Source organism: Lepus europaeus, chromosome X (genome assembly GCF_033115175.1).
Source record: "Lepus europaeus isolate LE1 chromosome X, mLepTim1.pri, whole genome shotgun sequence".
Taxonomy (NCBI): Eukaryota; Metazoa; Chordata; class Mammalia; order Lagomorpha; family Leporidae; genus Lepus; species Lepus europaeus.
Genome location: NC_084850.1, coordinates 22,701,170 through 22,713,885, shown reverse-complemented (window position 1 = coordinate 22,713,885; position 12,716 = coordinate 22,701,170). Strand labels below are relative to the sequence as shown.

At 45.9% G+C, this 12,716-nt stretch overlaps 1 protein-coding gene across 1 annotated transcript in view; it reads right to left on the bottom strand.

Annotated features, from left to right (window-relative positions):
* Positions 1-1,364: 1,364 nt before the first annotated feature.
* GPC3 (glypican 3) overlaps positions 1,365-12,716 on the bottom strand; it is a 454,515-nt gene continuing 443,163 nt past the window's right edge. Inside the window, exon 8 of the mRNA XM_062183209.1 lies at positions 1,365-1,862. Within this exon, the coding sequence (XP_062039193.1) occupies positions 1,693-1,862 (170 nt within the window). The 3' untranslated portion in view covers positions 1,365-1,692. The remainder of the gene's footprint in view (positions 1,863-12,716) is intronic.

The window sequence follows — 12,716 nt, the reverse complement described above, 5'->3', positions numbered from 1 at the left end:
GGCTGCTGCTTTCGAATCTTACCAATGATTACAAGTTCTTGAATTCATCTTAACGAACACAACTGCCTGTAGTCTGAATTTCAACATTAACTGCAGGAAAACACTAGACGGAACCTTTCCTATCTGTGCCTGTGGGCACGTCTGCAAAGGACAAAACTGGACATTGGAAACCTGTGCTCCGCAGGAGACTGACAGAAGTGTGTTGGGCACAGCAGGAGGGGGGATGATAAGTTGTGAGAATTTACACCTACCGCTTCCCGCATGGTGACCTCCTGCCATTGTGCTGAAATCGGAGCTCCTGACTGGGACCACCTCCTAGAATCAAAGGGGATTTCTCAGCCCATTCCTTGACCTCTGCTCACAGCCCTTCCCTGCATTTCATCCTTTCTCATACTTCCCAGGTGGGAGGTCGGGCTCTCACTCTTTAGAAAGAATCAACAATGTCTCCATTGACTTCATCTGGCAAAAGAGCAATGGGCTGAGTGTCACACACATGATAATAAAGGCAAGTTGGTTATTCTTGGGCTTCCCTGGGAGCAGAATGTCCATGTAGCAACCTAGGTGCCATTATTGCAATGTCATATGTGGGGAACAAACAGAGTCAAGTAACAGTACTGGGATTATGATTGACAGAAAGCTGGTGTTGCGATTGGTGTTGGTGCCAGACCGTTAGTCCCATGAGAGCAGGGATTGAATCTATTGTGTACCCCACCGTCTCCGGCCTCTGGGACAGTGTCTGAAACCCAATAGGTTGGCAAAACAACATCGTTGAATGCATAAATGCTAAAGATGCCCACCTGAGGCCAAGGGTGAGCGTTCTTCCTAGACAGGCTCAAGGATGACATCCTACCCAGGGCAATTGCTGGCCTTGCCATGTGTGGCAGCCCCTGGAGAGAGAGAGAGAGAGGTGACAAAAACCAAGCCTGAGTCAGCAGCATGGAAACACAGGGCATTATTTCTTTGCACTGTTTGACCACCTTTTTTGGGGGGACAGGGGAAGGACGAAGAGTTTTTGTGCAACTGTATGATGAGCTGCACAGAGGATTTCTTAGCAAAGTGACGCTTGTTCAGACAGACCAGCCCTGGGAAATCTTTGGCGACACCTGTGGTATCACAGGCGACATTCCAGGCAGGGGCTTTAGCTGGAGACTGCGGAGTGTGTGTGTGTGTGTGTTGGGAGGGAGTGGGTTTCACTGGGGCTTGGGGTCAGTTTTGATACCACCTCCAAAAGGCCAGTGGGGAGGTGGAATGTGAGGACTCCACTGGGTTGGACCTGATGGCATTTTCATAAAGAGAAAGCAGGGTGAGAAGGAGGAGGGTTTGCAGAAAAACAACAACAACAACAACACATTTTTATTTGATCATTTATTTTTTTCCAAAGAAATCCATGCAAAGAGAAAGAGAGAAAGACACATGGTAACCATGTTCTAGCAGCCAAACATAGGAAAATAATTTGGCACAAGTTGATTTCATTTTCTCTGCAAAAGGACAATCTATCCTACCACTAAAATTTACCTTCCTCATAAAGATACCATTTGATTTTCGAAAAACGTAACTCGTGGTTAGTCCTCTACTTAATGGCTGGAGGAGGTATACGAGATAAAAAAATAGAAAACAATAAGAAGGTGGTTCCCTTTATGCAGGAAAACCACAGGGTGCTGCAGGGCAGCACGGGGACTGGGCACTAAGAAGTCAGTGCACCAGGAAGAAGAAGCACGCCACATAAATGGCCATGCTGACGAGCAGCGGCAGCGGGGACCGGGCATTCCCGAGGTTGTGTGAGGTGGCCAGCTCATTGTCCTTCTGATTCACGTGTTGCTTGCTTCCAGGAGCATCGTCCACGTCCAGGTCGTAAGCCAGTTCTGCCGAAAGAAAAGAAGGATTTGAAATGCGGGAGCACCCACGGCATCAGGTAGACACTTCTCATGGCTCCAGCATGTTTCTGAACTGTTGGGAATCCCTGGCTTCGATTCCCTCCTTTCTTGGGAAGAAAAGGCTCTGGGAGATGGGAAAGATGAGAACGATGTGTATGGGTGGTGGTGGTCATAGCAAGAGGGAGTGAGTAGGTGGCACCCCCGCCCCTCTGGCTGCACCCATAGCCCAGGGCGCACGTTGGTCCTTTGCAACATCTCATGGGTATGGCTATGCTTGAGGGACATTATCACCACATCTCATTGGTATCAAAATGTACGGTGCTATGTGAGTGATGGCACTTGTGTCTTTTAAAATTTTTTTTTAAATAGATAGAGAAAGAGAGACAGAGAATCTCCCATCCACTGGTTTACTTCCCAAATGCCTACAACAGCCAGGGCTCAGCCAGGCCAAAGCCAGAAGCTGGGAACTCAGTCTGAGTTTCCCATGTGGGTGGGTGGCAGGGACCCAAATTCTTGAGCCATCATCTGTTGCCTCCCATGGTGCACATCAGCAGAAAGCTAGAACTGGAAGTAGAGGCAAGGACCCAGGCATTCCAATATGGGGTGTGAGCACCAAGACATGTCTTAACCACTGCACCAAACCCTTGCCACTACACTTGTGTCTGTGTGTATGTGTTGGCGGGAGCCTATAAGCATACTTTACCTGTGTGCTACACCCCATACACTCTTCTTTGTCTTGGGTACTTTTCTTTTTAAAGATTTATTTATTTCTATTATATTTGAAAGTCAGACTTGAAAAAGAGATCTGCTATCACTGATTCACTCTCCCAGATGGCCATAATGGCCAGGCCAAAGCCAGGAACTTCTTCCAGGTCTCCCACATGGGTGTCAGGGGCCCAAACACTTGGGCCATTTGCTGCTGCTTTTCCCAGGCCATTAGCAGGAAGCTGGATTGGAAGTGGAGCAGCCGGGATTCAAACTGGTGCCCATATGGTGATGCTGGCATCCCAGGCGACAGCTTTACCTGCTATGCCCCAGCGCCGGCCCCAGGTACTTTGCTTTAATTAGGGTTGAGGATAGGGTAGTTTATTTTGAAGGTTATTTTACTTTTCCCAAATAGTTCTTTTCTTTACAAGGCCTTTTCTACCACCTTCCCCCCACTAAAAAGTAAAAAATAAAATCGATCTAAAACATAGAATTTAAAGTGTTATCAAGCTTACTGAGATGAACAAGAGGTTAATGGGTAAGGCTACTTCATCTGTTCACTGCCTGCCATTCAGAGATGTATTCTTGGTTCTGAAACCAGGATGCCTTGGGCTTGGCTGGATACAGAGAGGTCTCCCAGGAGGCAAGTCTAAGCAGACAGCAGTTTATCAGCAGATTCAAGATGGCTGACCCTAGCGCAGGGTTCCATTTCTTTCAGGTTTTCTTTTCCAAATTTAGAGTTCAAACCTACTCCCTTGGCATCTCTCGACTCCACAGCCAATGTTTCTATGTCAATATTTTGTGAAGGTGATGTGATGTGAGCACCCTCACCCGCCAGCCAACTGTCCCGTGGCCAAGGGAGCTGGAAAGATCTCCCTGAGACTCTGAGATGCAACGGCAGCAGGCACAGAGGAAATGACTGGGATTCTGCCGAAGGGAGGAAGGGGAAGAGGCAGCTCCTCTTACAGGGCATGAAACACTCAGTAAGTCACAGGAAGAAAGTGTGGGGAACTCAGCTGGTCCAGGATGTGTGCGGATCGGGGCTCAGGACCAGGGCTGCCCTGAGGCTGACACTGGTTAGAGCAGGCAGCAAGGTCAAGGTGATCAAAACCAGAGGCTCTCATTTCATAGACTGTGACAGCCCTTTCCAAAAGGGCTACTGCAATTTCTACAGCCACCAGCAAAGATGAGGGAAACACTTTACTGTGCTACCATCGAGGAAAGGGATTTTTGTGAATATCAGGTGATATCTTAAGGTCTCTTTAATTTGCATGTATTCGATTACTAGTGAAGATGAACTTTTTCTGTGTTTTAGTTTACTAATTCTATCTCTCAATGCATAACCCTTCATATCCTTTTTAATCCAATGGGTAATGATATTTTTCCTATTCAGTTGAATAATATATATTGCATTGACTCCTTTGCCTCTGGGCAATGCAAATCTTTTTCCATTTTGTTATTCATTCTAACAACTTTTCATTGCTATACAAGGAAATGATGTCTGAACTTTTCATCTATATGAATATGATTACATCGTACTCTGTAAAAGTTGGGAAAGTCTTTCTTCCGGAGTGCTGACAGTAATTGAGCTCAAATTTTCCAGGGAACCCTCTTATCCACGGAAAAGCAACAGAGCAAACCATGTAATCCAGATCCTCCATCCCCAAAGAAATGCGCTCAAATGAAATATAAAGAGAAATGGAACAAAGAGCAATGTTTTCTTGGGAAATGAAACCTCTCTCTCTAAAAGGTGAACGATGCAGGGCACACAGAGAAGGCTGAGGTCAGCTGTCAGTCGGCAAGGACAGCACAGGCTTAGGTCACGATCGGATTTCACCCAAGTGGAGGGCACATATGGCCGGGGCTGTTGAAAGCCCTGCCTTGAGTCCCACGGCAACTTCTCCACTTCAATGAAGGGGAGTATTTTTAGGGCTGACCTGAATGAGAGCACTCTCAGTATTGCTCTCAGATTCCTTTTCTGGGTGATGCCCCTTGTCCAACATCAAGATGAAACACCAGCTATTAATGTGACCACTCAGCTCCTACACGATTTATTTTGCTCTTCAAATAATCCTCTCAAATAGTTTTGTTTACTGTAGCACTTATGGTAAGCCCGGCAGGTCAGTTAACTCTAGCACTTTCTAAGCATTTCTTTTTCTTTTTCTTTTTTTAAGTTGCCAAAGGCATCTTTTGTTGTTTCTATCTCCTGGGCTCTCTTTTTTGAAATTATAGAAATGACCTCCTGCTATTGAATTTTCATTGCATGCCAGGCACCATGTTATGCGATTTATATACATTATCTCACTTAATTTACCCTTCTCCACAGTATCTTGAAGGTGGGTACTATAAGTTCTCATTTTCCCAGTAAGTAGGCTCAAGCTCAGTTGAATCATGTGGCTCACATTTACACAGCTGGTAAGCAGCAGAGGAGCCACTGAGAATCCAGGTCTGATTCTAAACTTCATTTGGAGCTGTACTGCCTCTTGAAAACTTATGTATACAAAATACATGGCAGTGATGAATTAGTCATAGATTGCTTCTTGGACAAAAAAAAATTTTTTTTTTGATTAGTAAAATATACACAGCCAAAGAGAATATCCCCAAAGTAAGAAAAATGGGTTTACACCTAAAACTGACCACATATCTGATAAAGCAGCTTTGCTGAACTTTGAGACATACTGCAAAAACTCTGGGGTTGGGGATCTGGAAGGAGAATTATCATGTCTATTTCCCTGAGGAAATGAAAGCTGGCCCCGGGCCATTTAGACACCCCAGGCACCAAGCTGGGTCAAATGTTCTATCTCCAAAGAGCTCTTAGGAATATTCAGACGTTACCTCTTTTTGCGTTTTAAACAGTGGCTACAAATTTCCTGAAGCTCTCCATCCCAACTCCACTCTCAAGCTTCTGTGGCCGACATTCCTAGGAATCCAAGCAAAGCTACACTCTGGGCCTGCGCCACCGTCATAAAGGTAAGCGATGAAGGGGATGGTTTAATATAACAAAGAAGCCTTATGGGAGACAGAACAGGATTTTCATAGAGGATAAATATGGACATTCCTGGACAGGGGAAAGATAATCCAACGTAATCCAACAAACAACGCTAGCCTGCTGAGTCTCAAGGCCTGAGCTAAGAGGTTGCAGAAGACTTAGTGTGTGTCTTCAGGAATCCTACACCCTGGCAAGGGAAACAGCCCATCAGACAAGCCAACTAGCTTCTTGGCTCAGATAAACGCACAAGTAAAAACACCATGAGGTAGAAGGGACAGAGAAAAATTCCAAGTAGAAGGATCTGGGAGGACTTCTGAAATATTTAGGATACAGTCCGCACCAGGACACAGGAGGAGAACTGTGGCAGGGCTGAATGAAATGGTTATTCCAGGCAGATGGTTTAGCTTGAGCCAAATCGCCAAAATCAGAGAACATAGGGAAGGCATGGTCAGGATGTACGAGAAGTCTCCATGGTAGTAGAGACCATGGAGTGTACTCTGTTGTGGGTTGTGCACGTGTAGGGTGGTAGGTGGTGGGGGATGAAAGAAAGGTAAGGCAAGATGGACAAGTAAGGGTCAAATCATGGTACAGTAGAAGTGCTACAACTATTCTGTGGGCAACAGGGCACCACTGAAGACTTTGAAGTAAGGAAACCACACAATTTGACTTGTGATCTTGGAAAACATGTAGCCTGTGGGAACTGTATCTGGGTATTAGCCAGTAGCACATATAAAAATTTTTTGACAAAAAAACCTACAAAGCAGCTAAATCTACACCAGACCAAAGAATTTCCAGTTTGTTACAAACCATGCATATTATGGAACCACCACCAACCATTCTCTTTTAAATAATTCATCTTTTTATGTTTATCACTGATTTTTCCAGAACATAAATTGTTTCTTTCTAAAAGTCAGTCATCAGTGAGAACCTTTTTGCAGCCAACAAGGCAGTTTTCATACCAAATCCAAAAATCTGTTTCTATTTGTAATCAGTTCAACTATGCCCAGAGACCCAGAGGGTAGGCCCAACAATCTGTACTATTTGCACACTCCTCCGACTCTCCTTCCACCTACGGGTCCTTTGTGTTGCACATTAGATGCTCATTTTAAAGTACCAGTCACTAAGATCTGCACTATGTGTTGGCAAGTTCTCTGCACTGGGGAAAGCACCGAGTGGGGGGAGTCGTCTGTCCTTAGCGATTCTGCCTCTAAGGAGACTGTAGCATGCTGGGAGTCTGGAGTCCTGGGTTCCTGGCCTGACTCAGCTACTGGCTTACTGTTTGTCCTTAGACAAGTAATTTCCTCCTCTGGTCTTCAGCTGCCTCATCTGGTACAATCAGAGTGTTGAACCAGATGACTTCTCAGTTCCCTTCCAGTTTGATTTCTCTCTGATTCCAAGTTCTTGGAGCCCAGTGAGGGGCACAGTCTGTTGCAGCCAAGGCAGCTGGCATCAACAGAGCCTCCCTAAGCAAGTGGTGTCCATCAGCTGCTTCTCTCGGGATGTTTCTCTGGTGGAAGTCATCAGCTACCGAATTCTGAATTCTCTCTCTTCTGGAGCTGATCTGCTCTTGGATGAGAGACTCGGGCAATCACTAAACCCATGCCAGGCTGCTTTGGTTTTGTTTTTAAACCCTGGCATAATAACACCCACTGAAGCCAGTACACATGAAGCTTTCCGTGGCGGGGGAGAGACGGACAAGCAGCTGGACCAGGGCACATCAAGCAGGCATGCACAGGCAGCAGGGAGGATCTGTCAGCCAGGGAGACAAGCCTTTGGACAAAGAGTTGCCATAGGGGCTTGACGCACACCAACAAGAAGACTTCACAGAGCAGCCTGAAAGAAGAGCTGCTTTCAGAATGCCAGGGGAGAGAATGCTGATGCTGAGCCAAGCTTGGGGGCTTCTTCCTTGCCAAGCTTGAACCAGCAGATAGCTTCATTCCGGACCTAATATAGCAACCGAGCAACACTGCTAGGCCTGTGGTTTTGCATTTGCTGTGTACACTTGGCCCCCACGACATGAATATGTGAAGACTCAAGACACTGCTTGGCAAACCCCAGAGGTTGAAATCGGGGGAAATCTCCAGGGAAATTGCAGTCATTTAATAGGGCTCATTCTGCGCATTCCCACAGAAGCCCTTGGGCACTGCCATTCATTTCTGAATCCCAAACAGATCTTGGTTCCTTGGCCTCTCCTAAACACAACCTTCCTCCCTGCCACATCAATGCTCCCTCCTCTGGGAACATTCTGACCTGTAGGTCTCCGGGAGTCTAGATTTTCCTCACCACAGATCCGACCAGGAAGAGAAGGCACACTTGGGCCTCTAGTTTTTAACGGGTCTAATGGGATCCCTTTTTGACTGAGCCCATATCACAAGGTGCCTTTTTCACAAACAAGTAAGCTGCCAATTCTGCCCTCTAAATGATCATAAAAACAGAAAATAATCCAATTTCCTAACCTGGAAGAAGGTTGGGGCAATGAGATGCCCACTTATTTTAGGATTTTTTTTAACATTCCACAGGGGTTTTATACATTTTTGATTAACATATACATTTTCATTAACACATTTGCATGGCATAGCCAATTCTAGCCTGAAAACATCTTCAATTACAGCCACTAGATATTGAAAGAACACAATGGATTTTCCCCATTAGTTGAGATGTGGCCTCTCATTATTGGCCTCAGTTCCTCAATCAATATATATATCTATATTCAAGACACACTTCAGTGGGCCATGGGTACATGGAACCCTGGCATGCTTCTTCCTAGAGATGCAGGCGAAACGTACACTATTTTATACTAAAACATCAAGCCTTTAAGATGGAGTAGAAACATACTATTTGCTAACTCACTGAAGACTTTATAGAACATTTACTATTAGGAGGACCCTCAGTCCTGGGTGTCCTAGATCCCCAGGAGCAGGGATTCCCTCTCTCTCTCCTCTGATATATGAGGGACCTAGATGGGAAGATTCCTACCTCCCATTTTTTAAAAAGATTTATTTATTTGAAAGGCAGAGCTGCAGAGAGAGAGGTCCTCCATCTGCTGGTTCACTCCCCAAATGGCCACATTGGCCAGAGCTGGATTGAAACAAAGCCAGAAGCCTGGAGCTTCTTCCAGGTCTCCTATGTGAGTTCAGGGGCCCAAGGTGTTGGGCCATCTTCTACTGCTTTCCCAGGCCACAGCAGAGAGCTGGATCAAAAGTGGAGCAGCCGGGATTCAAACTGGTGCCCATATGGGATGCTGGCACTGCAGGCGGTGGCTTTACCTGCTTTGCCACAGTGCCGGGCCCTGGGAAGATCTTAAAAGCATTGTTAAGTAACTTGGTTCACCTGGGCTTTGTCAACTAGAATGCTGAGCATGATCAGTGACTTAATGTGGCCTTTTCTTTCTTTTAGAGATTTTTTTTTATTTGAAAGAATAACAGAGGACATGAGAGAGGGAGAAAAAGATATCTTTCTTCCACTGGTTTGCTCCCCAAATGCTCTCTTTTGGCCAGGATCAGGCCAAAGCCAGGAGCCTAGAACTCCATCCTGGTCTCCCACATGGGTGTCAGGGGCCTAAGGACTTGGGCCATCCTCTGCTGTTTTCCCAGGTGCATTAGCAGGAGGCTGGATCAGAAGAGGAGTAGCCAGGATTCAAACTAGCACTCTAATAATGGGATGCAGGCATCCCAAGTGACAGCTGTTAACCTGCTTTCTCATAATGCCCACCCACATTTCGCCTCTTCCGTGGCGGTTTTCTTGGCAGGAGGGGAGCACCACAATAGCTGCCCTTAAGGAGGGCTCAGACTGTTTACTTTCCTGACACAAATGGTTTCCGGGAATTTCAGCCACAGACTATGCCTCACTGTTGGGTTTAGCCATTAAAAAATGAACAAAAACAAAACATGACTTCATTTGTTTGAAAAGAAATCAGCTTACTGTAGATTCTTACAATCTGGGCCACTCCTATACTTCTTTAGGTGCATCATACGTCACATGATGGTCCCAGAAACAGAACACCGCCATCCTGGAAACCCTGGGAGTATGAGTGCACAGTGGGTACGCTGGTCACCTTTGCAAGACCACCCTGTGTCTGTCACTCTCGTGTCTACACATGCTTCTCACCCCCCCCCCCCCAGGAATCCCAGCTCATCATAGCCTTGGCTTCCCACAAGAGAGAGGGGCCCACGCTCGAAGGGAAATGATAGACCTGAGAGCCCGTGGAAGAACAGAAGCTTGGGACAGAGACACCGTTCCGCTGACAGCAGTGGAGAAGCTGCAGAGCATTGGCCTAGAGAGGGCAAGGCAAGCATTTTCATTAAAGAGGGTGTGCGGCAATGCAGGCAGATGTTGTGGAGGGTCAACAAAAATAAGAAGCTGCTCAAGAGGTTGATTAGATGACAGGTGATTTTTCAAAGACTAAATTTTAGTAGGGGGAGTTAGGTCAAAAGCCAGGTAAGACAGTACTGAATTAAGAAGAGTAGGAGGCCGGCGCCGCGGCTCACTAGGCTAATCCTCCGCCTTGCGGCGCCAGCACACCGGGTTCTAGTCCCGGTTGGGGCACCGATCCTGTCCCGGTTGCCCCTCTTCCAGGCCAGCTCTCTGCTGTGGCCAGGGAGTGCAGTGGAGGATGGCCCAAGTCCTTGGGCCCCTGCACCCACATGGGAGACCCAGAAGAAGCTCCTGGCTTCAGATCAGCTCTGGCTGTTGCGACCATTTGGGGAGTGAGCCAGCAGATGGAAGACCTCTGTCTCTCCCTCTCTCTCTCTCTCTCTCAAATAAAATCTTTAAAAACAAAATGACGTCTTGCCACACACTACCACATGAATGAGCCTTGAAAATATTATTCTAACAAAGAAGTCAGTGATGTGTAATGTACTGTACAATTCTGTTAATAGGAAACTTCCAGTGTAGACAAATATATGGAGGCAGAAAGTAAATTGGTGATTTCCTAGGAGCAGGGGAAGGAACAGTTATAGCTTAATGGTTACAGAGTTTCTTTTTGGGGTGATAAGGTTTTGGAGAGCTGCCACTTGGGACTCCCCTACATCCCACATCAAAGTGCTTATTTGAATCCTGACTACTCTGCTTCCAATCCCAGCGTCCTGCTAATGCATCCTGGGAAGCAGCAAGGTGACAGTTTAAGTCCTTGGGACCCTGCCACTCATATAGGAGACCAGGATGGAGGTCCAAGTTCCTGGATTCTGCCTGGCCCAGCTCTAGCCATTGTGGCCATTTGGCAAGTGAACTGGCTCTCTCCCTGTCTCTTTCTGCCTTTCAAGTAGATAAAAATAAACATGTTTTTGCTTAAAAACTACTCCTCAACAAATATAACCACCTTTAACAATTTTGGGGGAAATAGCAGTGATGTTTGCACAACATTGTGAATGTAATTAAAGTCATTGAATTGTACACTTAAACTAATTAAAATTACAAGTTTTATGTCACATATTTTACAATTAAAATAAAAAACTAGTAATCAAGAGATAATGGAAGCTGAGGCACATAGACTTTCTACTTTCTAATGGGAATGTCCTGCTACTCTGGTATCTTACCTTGTAAAGGGGTGTGTGTGTGTGACAACAAAGCAGCCACCCTAAATGGTACTCATTCAACGCTTTGAAAGTCAAGTCATCCAAGAGACATGAAATGAATGGATATTTAAACACTATCCAGGAATTGCAGATATGGCTTCCCCATTGGGAATTGCAATTTTTGTCAAGATTTTAATATGAAGCTATATTTTTAAGTGTTTTTTTTTTTAAAGCAGCTGGCATTGTGGAACAGCAGGTTAAGCCATACATCAGAGCAGCGGTTCCAGTCCTGGCTGCTCCACTTCAGAGTTGGCTCCCTGCTAATATACCTGGAAAAGCAGAGGAAGATGGCCAAAGTACTTGGGCCTCTGCCACCCACATGGGAGATCCTGATGGAGTTCTGGGCTCCTGGCTCTGGCCTGGCCCATTCCTGGCTTTTGAGGGCATTTTGGGAGTGAACCTATAGTTAGTAGACCTCTTTCTCTGTCTCCCCCTCTATCACTTTACCTTTCAAATAAATAAATGTTAAAAAGATAAACTTTTTAAAAAAAGACTTATTTATTTGAAAGTCAGAGTTACACAGAAGAGAGGGAGAGAGAGAGAGGTCTTTCGTCTGCTGGTTCACTCCCCAATTGGCTGCAACGGCCGGAGCTGTGCCGATCCGAAGCCAGGAGGCAGGAGCTGCTTCCCAGTCTCCCACATGGGTGCAGGGGCCCAAAGACTTGGACCATCTTCTACTGCTTTCCCAGGCCATAGCAGAGAGCTGTGGAAGTGTAGCAGCCAGGTCTCAAACCGGCACCCATATGGGATGCTGGTGCTTCGGGGCAGGGTGTTAACCCACAGCGGCAGCCCCCCAAAAGATAAACTTTTAAAAATATATAATTCATTAATTTGAGAGGCAGGCCGACAGACGAGCGAACTCCATCCATTGGTTGATTTCCTAAATGTCTGCAATGGCTGAGGCCAGGGGCCAGGAACTCAGTCTGGACCTCTCACATGGATGACAGGAAACCAAAGACCTGAGACATCTGCTACTGCCTCCCAGGGTGTGCATCAGCAGGAAGCTGGAATTGGGACTGGAGCTGGGACTTGAACCTACGTACTCCTATGTGGGATGTGGGCATCTTAACTGGTGTTTTAAGCTCTCAGCCAAATGCCTACCCTTACAAAAACATTTAAAATCACCTCAGAAAACTTATATTTGCTTTTGTAACTCACAGAAATGATGTTAAGGTGCAAAAAAAATGAAAGAGTGCATGCTATTCCAATTACTTTTTTAAAAAAATTAATAGTTTAGAAGCATGGAGCTCTGATTATAATATAAATTTTAGGTATGACACAGCTACAGAACTATGCACCATGGACTGGTAAGGGGTCAGGGGAGTGAGGAAGTGGCCTTGTATTCCCTCAGAGCCCAATCAAATGTACCATATCAGAGTTCCATCAACTATACCAGGACTTGACTTGGCTGGGAAAACCCTCAATGTGGTAACCTTCCTTTTTTTAATCAGCCGTGGTGGATCTTACAAAAAAAAAATGCACCTGGGAACTAAAATGCTTGCCATGTCCCAGCAATGCCCAACAGCAAGGGAAATCACCGGTACAACAGCCAAGGGGTCACAGTGACTCAAG